This window comes from Crinia signifera, chromosome 5, assembly GCF_055691185.1.
Source record: "Crinia signifera chromosome 5, ASM5569118v1, whole genome shotgun sequence".
NCBI classification, from domain to species: Eukaryota; Metazoa; Chordata; class Amphibia; order Anura; family Myobatrachidae; genus Crinia; species Crinia signifera.
In genome coordinates, this window is record NC_139221.1 from 226837207 (window position 1) to 226862845 (window position 25639).

Genomic DNA, 25639 nt, shown 5'->3' on the forward strand with positions numbered 1-25639 from the left:
ATCTATATTGCCCATTTGTTTATAAAAAGAGAAAACCAACACTTACACACATTAGTGCACATAGCATGTCAATAGCAGAATGAGTGACTCCATCATTATTTTTCTTTAGAGCCTTCACTACCTTTACACCTAGACGTTCCCGAAACCTTGAAATCAAAAGGAAATATAAATAAAATGCCACATACACAAGTATAAAAAACAATGACAAATAAAAGCATTAAAACTCACAGAGCAGCTCAGAGAAGAAGGTCCGACAAACAGGTTCAAATATGTCTGCCTGTCAAACAGCGCCTTGTATACCCCCAATATGACTGTATACCAGTGGCGCCGGTGATGGCTGCCTAGGTGATGTGCAGCTCGGCAGGTATATGATCCCAGTGTGATAACTGTACTGTCTTTGCTGTATTGTTGCAGCGACCAGTGGCGCCGCTGATGGCTGCCGAGACGCTGTGCAGCTTGGCGGGTATGTGTTCCCTGCGTCTTTAATCCCCAGGGTACATGTAGCCTATAACTGTCACCATAACTGTATATCTGTACTGTCCCTGTTTAACTGTTACCCAACTGGTTGTTGCACAGCAATCCAAATCAAATTCCTAGTATACGCAAGAATACCTGGCCAATAAAGCGGATTCTGATGCTCCAGAAGAATATAAGAGAATTATTATTTTTTGTTTTATCTGTTTCGGACCAATGATATAGCTACTTAAAAATATAAACCTATGTATAAAATATACCTTTAGTCAGCATTAAAACAAATTATGCACTTTAAATATTTAAATTTGAGTCATTATTTGTTTTTATATAAGGTTTTTATATTTATCTTAATCATTTCATTAGATATCATATCCTTTTATGTTTATATATACATCTGAACCATCCCTCAGATGGGTTGAAATCTGTTCTACTTGTGGAATGTTCTTAACCTAAAATATGAAATTGTGGCACATTTCATCTCTTTATAAATGGTAAATAAGACAAAGATTTTGTTGTGAGTGGAGAGATAATTCAACTATAGTTAGAAAAAAAAGTAAGCTCTGGTTTCTTGTCAGTGACTTTCAATTACAGGGTTCTTATATTGCAGACAGCTCCTTTAATGGGTTTAATTTCCTTCTGAATCTCTGACCTCCATTTACAAATCAATATAAGCCAGGAAACACCCTTCCATTATGTCATTATGGATCTCGGCCTATATTTGTCAGAGGGAGCCAAGTGAATAAGCATATTCCTAAGTACTGCTTTACATTGTAATGAGAGAGGAACAGATTCCACACTATTAGCATATATAGAAAAAATATTAAAGTGATTGCAACAATTTTTTTTTTTTTGAATGGTAAATTAACTAAATTGAAAGTCATGAAAGAGGCGGTTTCACTTTAGACACATTCAAGAGTCGACGTCAGTGTAACAGTAAATGGAAAGAGTCTATTTATGCAGCATTATTGATCTGGAACCAGGGTAGCATTATTAAACATTTTAAATAGTATAATTTAAACAAAGCACCTAAATAAAAAACAATTAAATCAATGACCTAAAGTACTTTGCAAACTGCCTGTTAGATTGTAACCTACAATAGGAATGTTAGAAAACATCTAGAGAGATATTCCATCTCCCGCCACTATTCCCGACGGGGGAGATAGCGGCAGGGCCCTATTCAATGCGGTCTTCTCCTACTGCATTGAACAGGGAATTGTCGAGCTGCAGACGGGAGCTCGTCAATTCCATTGGCAGAACCTTCCCAGACTACTTGTAAAGTCAGGCACGTTCTGCCGAGGGAATTGACGAGCTCCCGTCTGCAGCTCGACAATTTCCGGCCACTTCTCGCGGCCATGCCCCCTTTTCGGCGCTCAGCAGGAGGGACATTGAATCCTGCCTGCCAAACCGGTGTCGAGCCGGCTGAGAACAGGACATATCTCTATAAATTAATTTCTTAATAAAAGTTTGACAGTAAAAATAGATGAGAACAGTAGTTTAGATCTCTTGTTATAGGCACCAAGTGACTTAGAACAGTGAATCATACTTATTTCACTTGCTCAGTCAGCTACATAGAGGAGCCCATGCTTTCTGAAACATCATCCTGATGGGTTAGAAAAGGCTTAAATTAAATTAAAGCCCAATAAGACATGAAAGTTTCCAGACTTTGAAAACAGTATATAGATATGACATATTTGTTGGTTTTATTTACATACAGTACATGCAGAGGCTGGCCACTGGCAGTAAGAGGTTTCCACCATGACAAGCTACTTACTTTGGTAGCTGAGTAAAGGCCAAGAATCCAGCTTTTGAAGCTACTAATCGCCTGACTGCCTGGAATTGGCTTTCCAGCTCTGCATTAGATGCTGTTTGGTCTCCTTCTTGGGAGAGTAAGGAAGTTATGGCGTTATTGATTAGCTTCTCCTTGTTCTCAGAGAACAGGCCCTGTGTCAAAAGACAAAAAAAGATTTGTTTTACACAAACACATTATCTCTAGTATTCCCTTTAGTAAACACATGCATCTGGGTGCACAGTACAAGATGATTATGGGGGCATTCAATCCAGGGTTGACTGTTGGAATGTCTGGAGTCGGAATCCTGGGCCGTTTTCAGTTCTTCCTACAGTAACTCGACAGCTGGAATTCAATGCTCCAGCTGTCGAGTGTCGGAAAGTTAGTGGATTGGTGAAAATGCATCAGTTTTGTAAAAAAAAAAAAGGTTTATGATTTGACAGTCTACGGCCGTTTCTGACAATACAGACTCGCCCCAACAAGGAGGCAGGTCTGTAGCAGGCAAGTCCCGGCTGGGATTAAATACCTACAGTAACTGCCGATATTTCCCCGGTCAGAAATATTGGCAGACATTTAATACCACCGTATATATCCTACATTCGAAAAAAAAGGGAAAACCAACAACAACCTAAAGTACTTGGCAACTGCCTTTTAGATTATAACCTACAATAGGAATGTTAGAAAAAAATCTAATGGGATAATGTTTATCTCCTGGTCTTCAGAACTTTCTGAGTAATGAGTTTGCAGATGATAGATACTACAATAATACATATATTAGCTTTGTAGTATAAAAATATAAATTAATATTAACTAGTGTTCCCGCTAGGCTGTTTTAGCGGGGCGCTGCGCCCTGCCCGATTTTTAAAGTGAAAAATGCGCCCTGCCCCTCTGGCAGCGCCCCGCTAAACCAGCCTTCCTTTGTCCCCGCTGTTTTGACCTGAAAAGCCCGGTGCCGCTTTACATAGCGATGCCCGGCACGCCCCTTTTGTGACGTTGGCGGCCCGGGCACGCCCAAAATAGTGACGTCGGCGTGCCCGGTCCGACCCCCCGCCCTGCCCGCCCCAGTTCCTAGAAGGAACTCTAATTAACGTTCTAAAATAAGTTCTGTGACCATACAAAATTCATGTTTATATATCCAGATAGCAATAGGTTCAATAATGTTAGGAGTGTTGCATACCATGCCAGTGCTATGATGTATAATGTACATGTAATACAATGGGTATTCTACAGAAACTGCAGTTTAAACATTAAAAGGGTTCCCTAAATCTCTATAGATCTGCTTTGATTTAGATGCATCATTTATTTTTTGCAGTAATAATGGTCTCATTTTAAGTAATGTATTCGTAAAACATCTGAAAAGAAAGACTTCAAGCTAGATACACAACAGCTTCCCGTAATAGCTTTATCATACAATGTAAATTCAAAATAATCACAGGTATGATGTCTGATACTAGAACTGCAAGCATTTGCTCATACCTCGTAACTATTACACATATAAACATTTCTAAACATTTTCCATCCTAATCTATCTCGCATGGCAAAATATATCAGGGCAACTTTATGAATTACTAGTAAGCCCGCTTGAACCTAAAGCTTCAAAAGCTAGTCTGCTACCTTCTATGTTTCTGCATGTGTGAGATATGTAGTTTCACTTGCTGCCAACAGATGGCAGTGTTTCGGAGACAAATGGACACTAGACATATGTAGAGATGATTATCCTTCTATGCTTTCCACATCTTCAGACTTTTTTGTTTCCATGTCTGTAGTGCATTTTGGAAAGATTATATACAGCCTTTAATTAGGATGTTTCCATTTCAGCTCAAAGCGCCATGCAATAATCATAGCCAAATATTAGCACTAGAACGGGACATTTAGAAAAGCTAGTGACTTTCAGCATTCCACTGTCATAATGTGCGTACACACGGACAGATATGTCAAAAGATCTGGGCGTTCCCGAACCATTAAAACGATCAATCGCTGAAATCGTTCCGTGTGTACGAACGATATCGATGCCCGCCGGTTGTTGGTAGAGGCCGATGATCTTTCCTGTATGCAGAAAGATCATAGACCAATGGTTAGCGATGTGTACCAATAGTTTCATGTGTATGCACGATGAAAAATTTGGTAAAGCTGATTGACTAGCTCCCACTCCCCTCCACCATCGTTAAAAATCGTTCTTTCATGTGCAATAGTTTGTACAATCGTTCAGTGATTGACACCAAATCGTTTGTCCAGTAGTTCTAAGGAAATCGCTAATGAGATTGGATCATTTGTTAAATCTTTCCTTGTGTATGCACCTATAGGGTGCCAACTGTCCAGCAAGCCCGTTTGATCAAATTCTGCTACAGCTGCAAGTGTTAACTGTAAAGATGCCAATACGTCAGCTGGGTAGATTCCTGTACCGATTTGCTGTCTGCATATCGAGAAAATTAAGCATGTACTAATTCCGCACTCCCTTCCAGGATCGGGCTATCGGAATTTTGAAACATGTTTAGTATCCCCAGGGGATTGCCCCAATACATCATGTATGTATGTACACCTTTAGGGCTGCTAATTATGAAATGAAAAGATCTAGGCGTAACAACAGGTCAGATGAGAAGTGGTCAGCCACACAAGCTCCCACAACGAAACAGCGTAGTGCCTGACCGCAATAATGTGTTTGTGGCTAAATAGATGTGAATCCATGCAGCCATGTTCCATGGAAAGCCTCCCCAGAAGAGTGAAGGCTCGTATAGCAGACAACTATTTTAATGCCCATGTATTTAGAATGAGATCAAACAAATATGGTTGGGGTGGTTGAATGTACATACCCTTTTTGGCCATGTAAGTGAGATAGTGAGAGAATAGAGAGCTAGAGATCGAGAGACAGAACATAAATATGGTATGCATATTAGGTCCTGTATGTCTATTTGTGAGCGGAGCAATTTAAAGGTGATACCCCTTTTACACTGGAAAGCGTCTGCAAGCAGAGTACAAAATCCCGGCTGTGACCAAGCTAACAAGGGCTTTCACACTAGCCGCCCAACCCGGCATAAAGCCAGGAGGGTGAGGTAAATCGGGAGGCAGGCAGGGGCGGTGCTGGAAGATACCCGTTCACGCTTCTCCTGGACCCGCAACTATCTCGGGTCGACCCAGGTCAAGTCCCGGAATGAAATCCCGGAATGCTGGACCGGGGACAATCTTCTAGGACTCTTTCACACTGGGCAGTTTCCTGGGTTGTTGCGCGTTCATGTGCAATAACTCAGGAAACATTTGTCAGTGTGAAAGGGGTATCATATGTGCCACATTGTTACATGAGACAGACAGAAATCCAGAATGTGTGTTTAACTGAATTCTGCCCATTGTAGTGAGTGTTTTCATATCTAATTGGCTGCTATAACTTACAGCACATCACTGCTCCTTACACCATGTTAGAGGAGTCCAAATTACTTTTAACCAAATAAACATTTAAAGCTAAGACTTCCGATTCCGGCGGGCATGTGAGCGGCCGCAAGGAGAGGCAGCTCCATGGAAGGTGACTCGGGCGGCACCCCAGAATCACAGCAGAGCAGTCCTCCACTCCGGGCTGCATTCACGGGGGCACCGGAAGCGCTCCCTGCTGTATGGAGAGATTCTTCTCTCCCATGTCCCATCGCCAGCAGACCAGCCGTTCAGGACTGAAGAAATCCAAAATGGCAGCTGCACCCTCTTCAAAGTCAGGATGGGCTCCCCAATCAAGCCCGCTGTCACCTGTAGTGCGTCACCCCACTCGGTCAACTCCCCATCCTCTGCAGCTCATCAGGAGGGGCAGGAGAGCGCATGGCCCGCTCAAGACGCAGCATCTTATCAGGCAATGGTAAGAGCTATAAAAGATACCATGACCCCTATGTTTAAAGAACAGTCTGACTCCTTTAAAGCTTCAGTGGCAGAACTAAAGGATCATCTTTCACAGCTCACTCAGAGGGTCATTCATAATGAAACCCAAATAGGGGCCTTGCTTGATGAGGTGCAGGAGCTTAAATCTCATAATGCTACACTACAGAAATCATGTCATATGATGTCTAACAAGATCGACGACCTTGAAAACAGGTCACGGAGGAATAATTTGAGGCTGGTGGGGCTCCTGGAATCGATTAGGGGACAAGCATTGCAGCACTTTATTAGGCAGACCTTACTGCTTTATGTGTTAAATGATTGTAACGACATGGTGGTGGAGAGGGCTCACCATTTGGGACCTCAAAAGGAAGGTTCGAACACCAGGCCCAGAGTTATTATATTCAGGACTCTAAATTACCTACACAAGGAGCTGCTGTGGGCTGCCTCTCACAAGATTAGAAAACTGCAGTGGGAGACCCACAAGATACACTTGTTCCAAGATTACTCCGCAGAGGTTACCAGGGCTAGGAGGGAGTTCTCTGCAATCTGCACCCAACTTATTCAAGACGGGAGGAAATTTGAATTGTTGTATACGGCCAGACTGCGTTTGTTTGGAGATGGTTCCTCTACGGACTTCTTCACCCTGGAGGATGCTAGGGCATATTTGGGGGCTACAGACGACCAGACCCCAGAGGGGGAATAAAGCCAGGGGCCCGGCGTGGGCTTCTAATGTTCCATATAGCTCAAGAGGATACCATGATTTATTTACCTTTTGTTTTATCCCTCTGATCAGGCGGCATGCCGCATTAGACATGCTGTTTTGCAATGAAAGGGAAAGAGGACACGCACAGGAACTTTTCATTGATTTTTTTTTTCTCCTTTTATTTTTATTTTTTTGCTATGACTGCTGCATAGTTGTGCAAAGCTAATGATCTTCATGGGGGGGATCATTGAAGTCTTGATCAAAAGTTGTTGACTTTTTGACAGTTTACTAGATTATGATATTATCTTTATTATAATGGGGTGCTGACCTTTTTCGCCAGTCCTGGAGATATCGGTTATTTTGGAAGTGTTCCGGTAGGAGCATGTGTATCCGGAGGTCCATGTCCAAGCTGCATAATGCCGTGGAGGAGGGTTTTCCTCCAAAGTTCATTTGTTTGATGTTCGGTTTGTATTTTTATGTGCTGGGAATATTCAGCATATTACATATTACACTGTACAAATAGTCTAGATGTCAATCTTGAAACGGTGTTCATGGAACGTGGGTGGGGTGAACTCTCCTATAGAGCGTAAGAAATTACACTTATACCTCAAGAAAAAGAAGGCTGATATAGCACTTCTAGAGGAGACGCACCTCACCGACGTTGAGCATGTTAAACTGGGTTCTATGGCATTTGTGGTTGTAGCAGCGGCCTCGTTTGGTTCTAAAGCGAGAGGAGTTGACATTTTGGTTCGATCAACTTTACAGGCTCAGTGCTCCCCTATATTCATTGATCCAGAGGGTAGGATTCTTGTAGTCAAACTCCAGATACATGAGGAAACATATCATAAGTAACCTATACGCCCCAAATGGATCAGCTAGGAAGTTCTATCGGAAGGTACTTTCTAAGCTGTATCCGGTACTCTTTACTTAGAAGGGCGCCCACGATTTTGATCGTGGGGATCGTTAGTAAAAAAACTCGGGCATCTCGGGCATTGAATGCACTAAAAAATCGGGTGCGATCAACCGACGAGATGCCCGAGATTTCCCATAGGGAACAATGTTAAATGTCTCAATTGACCCAATTTTCCTGTTCAATGCCTCAATTGACCCGATTTTTCCATAGGAAACAATGTTAAATGGGCCACAGAGGCCAAATAGGCACCCTGAAGTGTATAATGGCCACCCGAATTGTTAACGCCACCCCACGATCAACGTCAACCCGATGCGTGGCGAGCGCAGCGAGCCCGCGAGGGGCGGCGGTACGCGTCCTACGACCTTTTCATACCCCCACTATCCACGTCGGCGTGGAGTTGAGAATAGAAAGTGTGGCGAGCGCAGCGAGCCACCGAGCCCGAAGCGTGGCGAGCCCCGCGAGGGTACGCGGACAGCTGTGAAGCCCGCGAGGGGACGCGGATACCTGTGAAGGTATCCGCGTCCCCTCGCCACGCTTCGGGCTCGGTGGCTCGCTGCGCTCGCCACACTTTCTATTCTCAACTCCACGCCGACGTGGATAGTGGGGGTATGAAAAGGTCGTAGGACGCCCCTCGCGGGCTCGCTGCGCTCGCCACGCTTCGGGTTGACGTTGATCGTGGGGTGGCGTTAACAATTCGGGTGGCCATTATTCACTTCAGGGTGCCTATTTGGCCTCTGTGGCCCATTTAACATTGTTTCCTATGGAAAAATTGGGTCAATTGAGGCATTGAACAGGAAAATCGGGTCAATTGAGACATCTCAAATCGGGTCAATTGAGACATCTCAAATCGGGTCAAATCGGGTCAATTGGGAAATCTCGGGCATCTCGTCTGTCGCATCGCACCTGATTTTTTAGTGCATTCAATGCCCGAGATGGCCGAGATGGGCGCCCTTCTAAGTAAAGAGTACCCTGTATCCATATTCTGATTCACAATTGATTGTTGGCGGGGACTTCAATATGGTGGCTAATCCTACGTTGGATTAGATCTTTTTGCCCAAGACACCCTCCCACGACCCCTGCTATTGATATACGGTTTATTACTGACCAATTACACTTAATTGATTGCTGGAGATTATTGTATCCAACTGACAGGGATTTCACTTGTATATCGGCTGAACACGGGACAATGTCTTGAATAGACTACATACTTCCATCATCTTTTATGTAGTAAAAAATATTAGATGCAGGTATTGAAACTGTCTGTTTATCAGACCATTCACTTATATGGTGTGACAAACCCACCTCGGTGGACACGGTAATCACCGCCAATGGCGTTTCCCGTCTTACTTGGTCTCATCTATTAAATTCCGCAATATGTTGGAAGCGAAGCGGGAAGAATTTTTACACAATAATGAGGGATCTGACTCAAACCCGTTGTTGCTGTAGCAGATAGCGAAGGCGGTCCTTCGGGGGAGAAAAATGTCCTATATGGGAAAATATCGTAAGGAACGACTAGCGATGATGCTTAAAGCTCAGGATGAACTAACAATGTCATATGCAGCTTATAAATCCGACCCTACCAGCCCCATAGACAGGAATTCCAACAAGCTACAGTAAGTCTCATTATGATTCTCTTCTGCCAATGGAGGTGGCTAGGGGAATTTCTAACTCCAGCTTCCACATTCACGGTAATAAAACTGGGCGATATCTGTCGAGCTTATTGCGGGGATCTAGGCCCTCAGCAGGGGTTTAAGACACTAAAAACCTCATCGGGCACGAGAACCCATAGGGGAGAGGAGATCCTTAATATCTTTAATTAATTATATACTAAATTATATGCCCAAGATACTATAGATCCGGCTCAGAAGACGACATTCTGAGAATCGGTGACACTCCCTGGGATCTCAGACTTGCATAGAGAATGAATAATGGCCCCCTATTACAGACGACAAAGCCAAGCAGGCTATTGCTCTGTTGAAACCCCTTAAGGCTCCAGGCCCAGACGGCTTTTCCGGGGAATTTTATCAAATCCTAGCCCCCAGGATAGGGGAAACTCTTAAGAAGGTCTTTAATGCTATTATATCTGGTACCAGGGTGCCATTGTATCTTAACTCGGCGGTGGTTAAGGTGTTGCCCAAACCAGGCAGGGAGTTGAGGATCCAGGATCCTTCAGGCATATTTCCCTGCTTAACGCAGATTATAAATTGCTCACCAAAATCATGGCCGAGAGGTTGAAATACATTTTGCCATTCAGTGGTGAATGTCCGGAAGGTCTTGGCGATGGTTCAGAGATTAAGGGGAGGGGGGCACACAGGTGGCCAGGTGATTATATCAATGGATGCTGAAAAAGCATTTGATCTGGTCACCTGGGACCATCTATATGAAACTTTGGTGCGGTTTGGATTCCCACTTACTTTTATTGATTTGCTTAGGAATTTATATAGATGTCCACAGACCCAGATAGCTTGTAACAGGTACTTGTCTGACCCTTTCAAAATACAGAGGGGGACTAGACAGGGTTGCCCCCTGTCCCCCCTTCTATTTGCCTTGGTGCTTGAGCCACTGGCAGTCGCAGTGCATTCCAATACACGGTTTAAAAGGTATTCAGATAGGGAACACCACCTTGAAATGATGTATTTTTGCTGATGACATGTTATTGTTTGTTTCTGATCTAGAGTCATCAATGCCGGCTGTGCCAGATACAGTTAAAGCTTTTGGGTCATTCTATAGGATTAACGTGTGCAAGTCCGAGGTCCTACAGATTTCCACCCCGGATGTTAATCTCTCATTGCCAACCTTAATAACCACCCAGTTTCAGGTTTCGAGGGAATCCATAAAGTATCTAGGAATCCATATCCCTAATGATTTGTCTAAATTATATCAACTTAACTTTACTCCGATCATAGCTCAAATAACAAAACTGTTAGAGAATTGGAGTAATCTCCCACTGTCAATGATGGGTAGTCCTACAATCCATAATTTTTCCAAAGTTGTCATATTGTATACAGATGTTGCCTATATCAGTGTCTAGAAACGATGTGACCAAGATCAATACCTTACTTTTTACATTTTTGTGGCAGGGGAAGAAACATCGTATTTCCAGGCATAAAACATTTGTGATACAGCGGAGGGAGGATTGGGGATCCCTAATGTAACTGCATTTACCCAATTGGTTTTTCTTCAATATATTTTGGACTGGCTGCATAATGGCCAGTCTTATACCCATAGGTCATTGGAAAATAACATGGTAGCTCCATATTCCGTGGCGGCGCTATTGCATATGCCACGTTCAGCTCTCCCTCCTGGATCCCTTGATAATGTGCTATTTACTACAGCTTACTTAATCTGGGTAAAGATAAACCAAAAGTTGGGGAGGAGACACACGTTCACTAGATATGCACCCCTGTTGGGAAACCCATCTTTCCCTGCAGGGATGGAAAATTCTGGTTATATCAGATGGAAGTCAAAGGGGATTTTGTCCATAAAAGATGTGTTTGACCCGAGGGGCACTGTTATGTTATTCCAAAACCTCAAAGAGAAATAGAATATACCCAATTGTGATTTATTTATGTACTTTCAGGTGCGACATTACGCACAATCAATGCAGACACCAATGTTAAACTCTGAAACACCTGACGTTCTGCATTCTATTTTTGTCCTTCTACAGGTCCCTTCAGGATTAAATATATTTACTCGGAACTCCTCCCGGTCCACCTGAACACAATATGGTCTAAGGCAATAATAGCTTGGGGTGGAGATATTCCATTTCAGAAGCAAAGGTTTTCATGAAACCCATGGAAAAATTTTTAAAAACTCTTCACTCTGCCCAGATGCAGGAGGTTCATATTAAGACCCTGCATAGGGCATATATTTCCCAGACACAGAGGAAACATTTTGTTCCAGGGGAAACGGGCCAGTGCCTGAAATGCAAGGGATCAAATGCAGATTTCTATCATAGCATGTGGGATTGTGGACGCATTCGTAAATTTTGGGATAAAGTAATGGGATTCATAAATGAGGTGTGTCTTCTGAAACTAACCAAGGACCCACTCGTGATGTTATGTGCGAACTGGAACTTGCAGTGTCGAAAGACTGTACTGACCCCTTTTTTTATAGTGGTGGTGACGGTAGCTAGGAAAATTATACTTCAAAGTTGGACAGTGCCTACCCCCTCATTTTTGTATTCTGTCAAATCCAACCTGCTTAGTCTCTTATATTTGTATAGGCGTTCCACAATTCCACATAAAGAGCAAGGAGTTCAGAAATTCATGAGGAAGTGGGGGGTATATATTGAATCACTGGATGCTGAATCTCAGAGACGTATATTTTCTCTTTATGAAGGGACAACTTGGTATCGGACTAGACCTCTCAGTATGGATGGAGTTACACCCGTGACCTGAAGGGGGGGGGTTTAAGGAATGTTGTACTGTTTGATTACACTGTTTGATAATATTGTTTAAGGAACAAAACAGAGAACATAGATTTTGGGTCTATATGCATGTACTTTATTTTGCTATTGATTTATCTATACAATCAGATGTTGGTTGTACTGTACTAGAAAGTATTGATTTGACATTTTTTTTTTTTTTCTTTTTTCAAAATAAATAAAAATGTTTTTTTGTTTTTTAAAGTTATTTTAAAAAAGCATTTTGTACAAAATTACAATTGAAGCAGGCAAAGCAAACATTTTGGTGTGAATAGCATTTTGTGCAATTCCTTGTATGTAATGTAACATAACCATATTCCATTACACAAGCAGCATTTCTTTAAATGTTGTCTGGACATAAATAGCTGATGTGTGTCACAATGGCTTAACAAGCATTCAAATTGGTCTTGAGAAAAGCATATTGCAGAAATACAGAAGACCAGCTTGTGTCGGTGGACGAAAGCACAGAGTGAAATACAATTTCATACCAAGCATCCATGTACACAAGTAAAATATACACAGATTTAAGAAATAACTATATACATATATAAACTTACATCCTGCGTTACAGCATGTAGAACTCCACTGTAAGAGATATTAGCGTTGAATCGAAAGACTGCATCTGCAAAGATTCCATCTAGCAAAAAAAGTACAATGAAAGCTTTAACATGTTTAGTATGTCACTTGCTGTACAATATTCAGTCATGCTTACATGACCAATTTTAATAGGGTAAGTGCCAGTAAGGATGTCATCAATATATCAACATGTTTAATGTCAACATTCAGGATGCCAAAATGTTCAGAATAGTGACGGCTAACATGCTGACATCCATAATGTTAACACTGACATACGGTCAACATTTTTAAGCCCAACAGCAGTAGCGTTCACAAAGTTAACATCATTTTAATATCGACATTGTGGATGCCAACATTCTGTGCATGTCAATATCCTAAAGGCTGACGTGACCGTGTCAACATCTAATATCATACTCTTCTCACACTAAGTTTGCATGCCTCCATAGTGAGCAGGCAACTGGTGTGCTTCGTATCTATGTACTTCGTGGTGATCTAGTAGCAAGTCATAGAAAATGTGTATAAAAAGGAAACACAGAATAACACCTACAAACATTGTATTACACTGTAAGAATAGATTATGGAAACTTACTTGGAGGAGTGTTAAGGAATCTTAAGTGAAGGCTTTCTACCTCCTCATCCACAGGCACGCTCATGAGTCCCCATCGCTGGCCTCTTGCCGTCGGGGTCATTTTGACACAAATATCCCTATTGCCAGAAGCCCTGACACCATCTAAAAGGCTTGCCAACAAGGAATCTCTGAGGGAAAACATGTTCCCAATGAAAACCAGTTCTATTCATCACAATAAAACTAAGTGCCTCAAAAAGTCATATACAAATATCTCCATTTTAAGGTTATAATTTCCCTAGTATAGGTGTTCAAATACCATGCGTTTATTCCCATTTTAAACTTAACAACTATCCACATATTTTCAAACAGCTAAACATAAAATAAAGTGAAATGACAGTAAAACCAAAATATTTGCCTAACTTTTGAGATGAGGTAAAAAAATCAACAGAATTTAGGTATGCACACAATGGGGCAGATTTATTAAGCCTTAAAAAGCGATAAAGGTGAGGTTGATAAAGAGTGACAAACATCCAGCCAATCAGCCCCCAACTGTCATGTTATTATAGTCTGTTTGAAAAAGGCAGTTGGGAACTGATTGGATTGATGTTTATCACGATCAACCTCCCATTTCTCTTTTGAATGCTTATTACATCTGCCCCCACTATGAGTTATTTTAAATGATATCGATAGTTGCCAAGTGTGTATGCACCTTTAGATCAAGAGACATTATGTCCTATTTACTTTACAACATCGATAAATTTATTTAATTACAGTAGACACATTGGACATTTACATTGACCATTACAAAACAGTCAAAGGCAAACTGGACATTAGTTTGATGCAATCCAATAACAAAGTACGGTTCACTTTACGTATTAATAATTTGGCAGATCCTAACCAGAAACCTTGTAAAAAAAAAAAAAAAGAGAGATTATTTTCAATAAATTACCTGACGTGTGAAGATATAAAATAAGCATATTTCTAGAATGGTTATGTTCTGCAACTATCTTTTGAAGTGCTTTGTAGTGCATTTCTTTGCAAGGATCGATGAGCACTTTGAGCTTCTGTTTGTACAACCTCAAATGACTGAACAGATTATGGGGGGGATTAAATCTTTTGTGCTATCCTTGATGCGTAAAGATTCACATTCAGATTGTACTGCCCTGTTCCACTTCTGCCTACTGGCAGGGCTTTCTACCATAAAAACAAGACTTTGGCTATATCTGGAAAAGGCTGCATGGGGAAAAAGTGGAGAACAGCCAGACTGCTTGTTGAAAATCCAATCAACATTTCAATGTGAAGTGATGGTCTCCTCATATCTACAAAAACTTATGGAAACATGACATGCTTTGGGTGTGGGAGTTGCTGTGTAAGTCTGTGCATAGTAGTAAATACAATTATGTATCTACATCCATTAGAATAAAACCTTCAAAATAAATGTAACAGAAGGCAGAAATACATACAAAATTATTTGGTGGTAAAATTAATCATGTAAAATAGACTATGGGTTTGATCCTATTAACTATGAAGGGTGCGATGTGCTGTTGTCGTGGTTTCCAACCTGATCTTGAAACCTTCACGGGCTGGTATTCAGCCCACCCGAATCAAATTCCGGCCACTGTAAAGTGTGGTCGCTGCCGCGATGACTTGCACCCGCAAGATCATCTCAGCTAATGTGATCGACCCCTATAGATTTTTAAGTTCACTATAACTACATAAAACGGTACTTGTGTATTATCTGGGCACCCGATTTTTTCATTGCATGCCACTACTTTTTCATTGTAAAGATTTTTAATTGTATAGTCAACCATGGGTGATTTCATACCCCCACTATCCAACTACGCATGGAGTTGATATTATATAGTGTGGCGAGCGCAGCGAGGCGAGGGGACGCAGAATACATGTAAAGTAATCCGCGTCCCCTCGCGGGGCTCGCTACGCACGGCACACTTTGTGCCGTGCGTAGCGAGCCCCGCGAGGGGACGCGGATTACTTTACATGTATTCTGCGTCCCCTCGCCTCGCTGCGCTCGCCACACTATATAATATCAACTCCATGCGTAGTTGGATAGTGGGGGTATGAAATCACCCATGGTTGACTATACAATTAAAAATCAGGTCTTTACAATAAAAAAATTGCATCGCATGAATTGTATGCCACTATATTGCATGCGATGTGATGCAATGAAAAAATTGGGTGCCCAGATATTACACAAGTACCCATAAAACTAATATATTGGCCATATATGAAAAGAAGAACTGCTGTACCTCTCAGTTGAAGAATATTTGCGAATTTGTCCTTTGATGAATTCAATGGTAAAGAGTTGAGGATTTTCAGGGTCATATACAAGTGCAAAAATCTAGGAAGGAAAAACATATATGTTGTACATGTACAGTATATTCATACAATTATTATTGTGTCTCAAATAGAAGGTATTCTTAAAACTTGAAAATTACATTACTATTATTTATTAACAGTTTTCTTATATAGCGCAAACATATTACGCAGCGCTTTACAGAGAATATTTGAGCATTCACATCAGTCCCTGCCCCAGTGGAGCTTACCACATGTATACGCACACACAGACATTCTAGGGTTAATTTTGTCGGAAGCCAATTAAGCTACCTGTTTTTTTTTTTACGATTGAGGGAGGAAACCGGAGTACCCGGAGTAAACCCACGCAAGCACAGGGAAAATATACAAATTCTGCACAGTTAGGGCCATGGTGGGGATCGAACCCATGACCTCAGCGCTGTGAGGCAGTAATGCTAACCATTACACTGTCTGTGCATACAATTTCAAGACCAAAACATATTCAGTACAATTTTCACTAAAATGTACAGACTTGACCGAAAATACAAGTAAACCATAACTTAACCAATGTTCAGTCTTCAATTTGATCAAAATAAAATAAGAGGATGTAAAAATCTAAAAGGAAAATTTTTGCCCTAGCATTAAAGCATCATGGAAGCCACATAATGCCCCTTTCCCACTGCAGGTATAAAACGGTAATTTGCCGATTTTTCAGCGCAAATTACCGTTTAAGGCTGCAGTGGGAAAGTGCCAGAGTTGAAATACCGGTTAAAGATAACCGGTATTTCAACCCGTTTTAAAAGCAGAGTCCTACACGGTTAAATACCGTTTTTAAGGCAGTGGGAATGCCTTTTAAACGGTATTTAAACTCCAGCCAGTCCCTGAGCCTATGAGAACTAGTAAGTTCCCACTTGGCATGTGTCATTAACGCCGTGCATAATAATAAGCCGCTCATTACATATGCGCATATGTAATGAGCTGCTCATTATTATGCTCTGCGTTCATGGTCTCTGAGGTGCTCAGTAGGAGGGAGGATGATGAGGAGTGCTGTGGTGCGGGGAGCGAACAGCGCTATGGAGCTCCGGTTGCTATGCAAGCGGTGCTGAAGCCTGTGGGTTGCCCGATGTTACAGGGGGTCGGCTGGTCAGTGTCACTGACTGGGATTGCACAGCGCAGCACACTGGATGTTGAGAAGACAGGCAAGTGTCCGTGTCCTTCTGGGTGCTGGACTGGAATGTATTTTAAACGGTTCACTGCAATAGGAATGGTACTTAAACGGTATTTAAAACGGTAATCTGCTGCAGTGGGAATGCTAATACCGTTTTTAATACCGTTTAAAAATACCAGTACTTAAAACGGGTCTGCAGTGGGAAAGCAGCATCACTGTGTAACAAAGTAATTAATGGCCGAGGCTTAATGTAAGATGCAAATAAACATTCACTACAGCAAAGACAACTGGAGGAAAACAATAGGCTTGAAAAGTCCATGAAATTTATGGCTTAACACTCCAATAGTTATTTTATCAAGACATCCACCATTATTAAGCAGATAAGGCCTTTATCAATAATGTAATAGAAGAAGAAAAAATCAACATACATCTATCCTCCATGTAACAGAAGTCACATTGTACATAACGCGAGCTCTGTGTAACTCTGCATCACCGGGTGATTTTTTTTTTGCAAAGGAGCCCATAGGATGAACAAGCAGCATTGACATATTAAAACAATTAAAATGCTATGCTGCATGTTTAGAATTAGCAGAAGCTGCTTGGGCGTCCTATTCGCTCCATTTTGCAAATAAAACACTATTTAATGGAAACCGTTACATTAAAAAAAGGCCTGGTGCTACAGAGATGCGTCTCTCAAAGGGCTGTTTTACGCAAAAGGAAGTTAGATGTATGTGGACTCACATGTGCGTAGAAACAAAGATTACCAATTCTATTTACATTGAACAGATAGAGGTTTCTAACATCTTTCAATTAGATAAAGTCTACTAAATGTAATTATAAGGTAATTAGCAACTGCAACACCCCCCCCCCCCCCCCCATCAAAAAAAACACCCTACAACATATACAAGGAATTGTATAGAACAGAAATTTGTAAATCTCAACATCCGAGATTTGTAAATATTTATGATACTTACACTATCAAATGTGACAAAACAGCGCATGTATGTAACATATGCTGTCTATGCTAGGTATGTCACACACACGTCTGATTATAAACCATTTGCTTTGTTTTCAAAATATGTATCAATAAAACGGTTATATATGCTACATAGACTGGTGTAGGTGTCACATTGGATCAGACATTTTAAGAACTACTCCTTATTTGTAGAGCTGCACATAAATATATATAAACACACATACATATATGTGCGTGTGTGTGTTTATAAGCTTTACTGCATTAAACTGGAATTGTAACTTTGTAACTTGTTGAATAAAGCTGGTCTGCTGATCAGAACATTATTTCTGAGCTCCTGGTGGGGTGGCGATATTGGTAACAGGACCGCTGTGCAGTGTAATTCTTGGACTTTAAATTTTTCACCGAGGGTGACTATAGTAAGCAGGATCGCCGGTAAATACATATAAAATAAAGTTCCTGGTAAGCGTCTGTCCGTTTGTTCAGGCTTTCACCATTTTATAGAGCATTTGTCAAGAAAGATTTAGGTGTATAAAACATTAATCTATGACAAAAGGGAGCTTAACAGTGACAAGCCTAGTGACAATATCAGTAGGGGAAGCATGGTAGTGCTTTACAGTGCACACAATGGCCAATAGTGGTGCTCAAGTAATTGAGCTGACAGAAGGCTAAAGGAAATCAAAGCTCATCCTTCACATTTAATACAACTCACATCTTTTCTTAATGCTCCTAATTCACCTGCTTCCATTAGTCATCAGTAAAATAGACTTTCCTATGAGTGCCTAGGCCCATTGCCTGTCCAAGTGTATCTCTGACTCCCCATTCGGAGACTTTCTCTTACCTCCCCATGTGCACATCAGCCCCCTGCATAACCAGCATGCCTGGCCCCTCCTCCCTATGAATGCCTCTACCCCCAGCCTCCCATGTGCACCTATCATCTCTCCTCCTCATATGTACTATTCTTCTGCCTGACCCAGCATGGCTCTGCTTCCCCTCCCCACAAGTTTCCTACCTCCCTATGTGCACCTATCATCTCCCCTTACCATGTATACCCCTGCCCCCCTCCCCATGAATGTGACTACCGGCTCCCCAATTGTGCCTCTAAATGCATCTTTCATGGTGGTAACATCTTTTCAAGGAGCTCTTTGAATACAATGTATTATTTTATTACCATTATTGTGAGACGGAAAGCAAATACAGGTTGTAGTACACAAATTCAAAACGGCTCCCATGTGAAGCAGGGACTTGTGGCTCGTATACAGAATGGTAGTTGCTAAATTCTAGTGGGCTAAAGGACCTTTCATGCCCAGGGGGAGGAGCAAGGCCAGGGGCTTGCTCCTTCGCTATCCACGCCACCACTGGTTGCCTAGTAATCAGTGGGCCACTGTGCCCTCAGCTAAGTGAGCCACCATGCCCAAAACATGGTGAGCGAAGCGAGCCCGTGTGGGTCTGTTTGGGTCACTTGTTCCGACCTTGCTCCTCCTCTCTCTGCCCCCTCTCCTCCCCTATCATGTCACAGGGTCCCTTAGCACACTAGAATTTAGACCAAACCTATACATAAAATGCATAAGCAAAGACACATTTGCTTTAGATTCCAGATGTGACCGTTTAGAAAATATTTGTTAGGCAGTTGTTTAACAGTGTTGCAAGTCTAAGATGTTTAAGTATAGCAAAAGCAGAAGCTTCTTTAAAAAAAAAAAAAAAGGTTTACAGCAGGTTTGTCATGTCTGCCCTCTGCAAGTTCTAAACAGAACAGATAGTGCAATTAATTAATTTACATTTCCACAAGTTGTAATCTCCGGCTTATGAAAGTTGACTAAACCTTTATCTTCTTAAGGAAACAAAATAGAATCTCATTAGCTAACATTCAGTTATCAAGCCAGAGAAGACACTCACCTCTCCTAGTGGTTTTAGTGTTACAATATTGTAGGTTGCTGGGTCCCTTTCCACTAGACAAGTTTCCGTAAGTGCCAATAATCTTTTCATTGGCTCCTAAAAGAGAACACAACATATCAAATGTGCACAGCACCATAAAAACTACATTCTAGATCACAAACATTTAAGGTATTGTGAGAGACTAATGACCAATTAAACAACTCCAAGCAGTCATTTTTTTAAACACAGCCTACAAATTGGCTATATCGGAAAAGCTTATTGGATGGTACTTTAGCTCACACATTAAACCCCTAATAAAGTTGTAACAGAACCTGGGCAATTTGTTGAAGGACTCCATGTTATTTTATATGTACAGTATGCGTGCATTTACTCCTTTGTTAGTGGGGCTAGGATAAAGGTATGGTTTATAGTTGTCTAGAAGGCACTTCAATAGATTTCAGATAAAATTAAAAATATTTAACCTTGCATACTAAGGAATCTTATTAGATGTTATTTGCATTTGAATTGAACATAGATTTCATTTTCATTGGAAGGTAGCATTTTCTCCAGTCTTGGGGTCCATGACTGAATCCTTTAATGTTTACATGGGTACATACAGATACACATTACTAGTAACAATTGCTAAGTTACTGTATATTGTAATTTAAGAATTCAATAAGACAAATACACAGGTAATTGAGGATTACATCCTACCCACAGAACAGATGTATACTTAGGACAATTTTCTATGGTTATCCATAATATGTACAGATAATAGTACATTTGCAGAAAAATTCTAAAGGCCCATTCCACAATCACGAGTCAAACATACAGTACTTTAACTACATAAATAATTAATGTATATGTAGACCCTGAGACCAGGCTGTAACTGAAACATTATCACCCACAAGAAGCCTTCAGGCCTGAGATAACACACAGATCTGGAAAGTTATCCTGTATCCCATATGTTAGCACCTGAAAATGAGACCTTTTCACCTCAAAAAGGGTTTCTAATTGGATAGCATGATAATGATCATCGGCCATATATCTCGTAATAAGCCCATTTTTTTTTATTGGGGGGGGGGGGGGGGAGAGCATTGAGGCTAACTATATACCCCCACATAAACCACACAAAGTTTTTTGTCAAAATCAAACCCATGACACCAGTAATGAGGCTGTGTGCTACCATGCTAACCACTTAATAGGCTGCCAGATACTGTAAAAAAAAGTACTTAATAGGCTGACATACTGTAAAAGTGGATGCCTAAAAATTGGACATTCAAAAACATAAATAGTATTCCTATCTTCTACTTTCAAGTTGCAAAACTCTCAAAGAACATGCTGACATCTTACCATATGTCTTGGTGTGATTTTTTGAACAATGAATTCTGCTAAAGAAGTGATCGACTCATCATTGCTATATTTCCCCAAACGAAGGCTCACAAAATGTTCAAACTCCATAGGCTCTTTTCTTGTCCTCAAGGAAATCCCTAAGTAGTTTCCAGCATGCTCTATGGCACTTTTTATTATTTCATCTCTTTGTTCTGTAGCAAACAAATGCTGGAAAATAAATGACATAACAATATTTCATTTAAAAAATAGACAAAGAGCAACATATTCAAAACTACCTCAAAAAGTGTTAGAAGGATGTATGTGGCTATTAAGAGAAATTGTCTAAATAGAACGGTAGCAGTCAGCCTTTCTAGGAGCCAAAATGGGTCTTTGAATCAGCTGTGCTACAGTAATTCTCCTAATTTACTTGAACAGGAAACCTCAAGCACCCTGGGGAGACGGTATAGTGAAACTGGCCTCAGATTACAAAATGTTATTACTATCTGGCCCTGCACCGAATCTTAAATATCTAGGTCAGTAGCGAATATTTATATATTGTTGCCCGTAAGTAAACATATGGTAGCCAAAACAAACCTGTGGCAAGCCGGCCAGGTAGATGGTAGAACACAGTAACACATACATATAAATTATAGTACTTCAATGTTGCATAGATATGTGTCTCTTTGTGCCTGGACCAAGTAATTAATAAACACAAAGGATCATTGATAAGGATAATGCAACATACATTTAAATACAGGCAAAAATACAACACAAAAGTACACATTTAATACTGCTTATTCACTGTAAAATATTAAATAGGTTGCCTCAAATACACTAAAACTGCCCAGGACAGGGACCAGCCTATCAGAAGCCGCCACCAATAGTCATCATCATCATCAGTGCAAATTCTGCAGTAACGATCAAGCACACACAAATGATACGTCTCCTCACAGGCACATATTGTGGACTGCATGGGATGCATTTCTGTAGCTAGCCAATGTTTGCCCCCTCTGTGCCATATCTTAGAACGAAAAGTGCTTCCATATCCACATTTGGATAGAAGCATAACAGTTACAGTATGCATTGATTATGCCAACTCTACATTGGCACCATGCATAGACCTTCACTTCAACTTTACATATTGATCTTTTAATACAGGTTTACTTCATTTTCTTGCAGATGTGTTTTTTTTTTCTTTTTTGAGGTTGGGGTGTGTAAAACTGGAACAAAAAGTTATTTTAAGTTTTCCACTAACTTGGTCAGAGCGTACTGTACGTAGCACTGCTCATATAGACCTAATGGCATGTTTTGTACGAATACAAAGTCGAACGGTCATTTAAGTAGGACTCTCAAATATACAGTTCTGAAAGACTTACCAGTCGACTAAAGCCTCCATAAAGAATACAGAAACCTCCCTGGTAGTCGGAGAGCTCTGCGAAACCTTCAATATTTCTATAGTCGTAAGAGCAGAGGATTCGATTGTTCGTTGGATCAATTTGGTCTATGCTCCCAGGGGTCACTTCCAGAGTGACCAACTTCCTGGTATCGCTCCAGTGATGCTTATAGCAATTGTATCTCTGAAATAAAACAGGAGACTAAGCAAACATGGTCATTTCAGTTACAAGTCTAAGCAACAAAACTTTAAAGGGGTAACTAAGTCAATTTTACCCATGCTATATGAATGTGGTTGTAAGAGCATAGAAATCACTGAGATAAATGGATTCCAACTTTGGACAGCAGTCATCTTTATTGAGGCCTCATACTATATAGCTGGGAATATACAGGCAAAATCAGTGTGGCAAAGGACACTTAGATAGGACCCAGATAGGATGTGTACAGTATGCTTGGCAACAAAAGAACTGCTGTTGTAATCAAATCATATGCTCCATTCACTCCCGACCTTGTCTTAGCAGAAAGACTCAACAGGTTGGGTTTGTTGCAACCTACAGGTAACATGTATGTTATATATTGGAACCACATTTTTTTGAAGTGAAACTGCAGAGATTATCACATTGTTTTTTTACATCTAAGCATAAAAAAATGATATAAACAAATTAATCATTCAAGATTTTTATGAATGCATATCAAACACTTTGTAGTTTTATTGTTTCTCTTTATTGCACTTCTATAATGTGGTATAAAACCACATTACAGAAGTGTCCTCATTTATCAAGTATCCATATACACCATGCAGAGCAAGAGGTCTGGTGCAAGCGAGCCTTCAAGTCAAATACGACTGTGCTAATGTCAGGCATCTTTTATAAAGAAAAAGCTTCTTCGTTCGTTATCAAATTAGCCACGATATTCCCACTACTAAAGGATTCTCCCAGGGCTATCTGATGAGTCCAAATAACTCGTCACTTATCACAGATTATACTTTGGGTGCCTCAGGCACCTTAAGCATAATCCCAATAACAAGTCTGCGAAGCCGCAATAACACATGGTTCCAGGAAGTTATCCCGGATAACGAGTCAGCGTCCATAACACAGCCTCTAGTTGGATAGCCTGATAATGACCATCAACTCGACAAATGACCAGACAAAAAGGCATCAAGGCTAATTGGATACTGGTCTTACGTTGGGTACACATTAGACGACTTGCAAAAGATGCAATGTTGTCAATGATTTTCTTTAACCTCCTGGAAAATATATCATTATTGGCCACATCAAGGAGTATGCGGTCATTAAAAATATATACAAATCTTCCTGCATATTCACAAATTATGTAAAAGCGCAAACAACCAGCGGGAAAGCCTGTTCGCATCATGATAGAGTGTATACCAGGCATGTCCAACGTTGGCCCTCCAGATGTTGTGAAACTACACATCCCAGCATGCTTTGCCATAGTTTTGCTATTAGAGAATGCTAAAACTATTGCAAAGCATGCTGGGATGTGTAGTTTCACAACATCTGGAGGGCCAACGTTGGACATGCCTGGTGTATACTCTGGACAATCTACATGACTTTTTGCTTAGTGGGATATTCTGCATAGTGAAATCGCATCGCATGGGCCATTTTAGGGCCATGCGATGTGCAATGCGATGCGATTTTCCTATGTCATTTATTCACTGCGCTCTCAGCCCCGGGCCTTCGCATCGCATCTGCCGCAAAATCGCATGCGTTTGCATGCGATTTTTAATCGCATGCGATCGCATGTGATTTTATAGGGTGTGTGATGGTATACAATAATATGATTGTATGTCCCAAAAATAGGTTTAACGCACCTCCCCCAATATCCACGCCACCCCGAAGCGTGGTGAGCGCAGCGAGCCCCGCGCGGGGCGGCGGAACGCGTCCGCAGATTTTTTCATTACCCCACTATCCACGTCACTCGCTGCGCTTGCCATGCTTCGGGGTGGCGGAACGCGTCCGCAGACTTTTTCATTACCCCACTATCCACGTCACTGAGCCCGAAGCGTGGCGAGCACCGGAGGGGATGCGGAATACATGTAAAGTAATCCGCGTCTGCTCGCCCCATTATATAAAATCAACTCCACGCTGACGTGGATAGCGGGGTAATGAAAAAGTCGGTGGACGCGTTCCACCGCCGCTCGCCACCCTTCGGGGTGGCGTCGATAGTGGGGGGGTGCGTTCAATCTATTTTTGGGACATACAATCATATTATTGTATACCTAATGTCATGGCATCGCACACCCTATAAAATCGCATGCGATTTTGCGGGACATGCGATGCGATATAGTGGTGTAAAAATGAAAAAAAAAAAATGCATGAAAAAAATCACATCGCATGCCGCTATAATGGCCCATGAGATGTGATGCTTTTTCCCTAAGGTGCCGTACGTAGAAAATCTGGGCGCCGTGCTAGGAAACAAGTACCAAAGTTAGTGTTCTATGAGCTCACAGAATGAATTCTAATTGACTTGAACATGTAAGTAATGAAAGGATCTCCCAGAGCATTACTGTGTTCTTTAGCAGTATTGATGTCTGTGTCTATGGTTACTAATGTTATACTTACCCTTCCAGTAATCTTCCCTTCAGCAAAATCTGTCCTGAATCTCTATCAGGAAATACAAAAATAAATCAATCACATGGAAAACTCACTTAGAGCAGTAAATAAGCAGAGAAGTGAAATCTGTGGTAGAGAAACACATATATATATATATATATATATATACACATACTAAATAGTATTATAACACCAAATACATGTACATAGTCATAAACATACACAGTATGCAAATAAATCGCCCTCAACAAAAAGACTGTAAAAAATGTGCTCATTCAGCAAATATCTTACCAGGGCTTCGGTCAGAAGTTCTGTTCTGTGCTCTGTAGAAAATTTTAATGTTTCAGATTTCTTCCCACTGCCCTTCCGAAATGTGAGGGCAAATTCTGATCCCTGCCCTTTGCCCACAGGACTGATACTGCAAATGTCTCCATAAGGCCACTGGGGGAAAAAAACCTCAATGTAAATGCTCCCAAAATACACATTAATACAGCATGTGGGAACATCTATTGCTGTCATTTGACAATGAAGAGTCCATAAGGCTGTCACACATCACGGTGCCTTTACGGTGACAAATGGTGTGATTATAAAATGTTGTGGGCTATTTTTTATGGAGAAAACAGATCGGTAATTGGGAGAAGCAGCAGCTTTGGGGATTCTCATTTAAATTCCTGAATCAGCTCCTTGAACACTCAACTGTGCGCCAAGGTTG

The 25639-nt window shown here is 41.2% G+C and overlaps 1 protein-coding gene across 5 annotated transcripts in view; it reads right to left on the minus strand.

The window, feature by feature from the left end:
* DNAJC13 (DnaJ heat shock protein family (Hsp40) member C13) overlaps positions 1 to 25639 on the minus strand; it is a 198686-nt gene that overhangs the window by 106825 nt on the left and 66222 nt on the right. For all 5 annotated transcript variants that reach the window (XR_014475029.1, XM_083188595.1, XM_083188594.1 and 2 more), the window contains exons 4-13: positions 25219 to 25368; positions 24937 to 24978; positions 22339 to 22539; positions 20984 to 21190; positions 19652 to 19747; positions 15569 to 15660; positions 13323 to 13489; positions 12715 to 12794; positions 2246 to 2415; positions 47 to 146 (exon numbers count right to left, since the gene is read on the minus strand). Coding sequence is in view for 4 of the 5 variants with exons in the window: in XM_083188595.1 (XP_083044721.1) it covers positions 47 to 146; positions 2246 to 2415; positions 12715 to 12794; positions 13323 to 13489; positions 15569 to 15660; positions 19652 to 19747; positions 20984 to 21190; positions 22339 to 22539; positions 24937 to 24978; positions 25219 to 25368 (1305 nt within the window). In the remaining variant the exon portion in view is untranslated. The remainder of the gene's footprint in view (positions 1 to 46; positions 147 to 2245; positions 2416 to 12714; positions 12795 to 13322; positions 13490 to 15568; positions 15661 to 19651; positions 19748 to 20983; positions 21191 to 22338; positions 22540 to 24936; positions 24979 to 25218; positions 25369 to 25639) is intronic.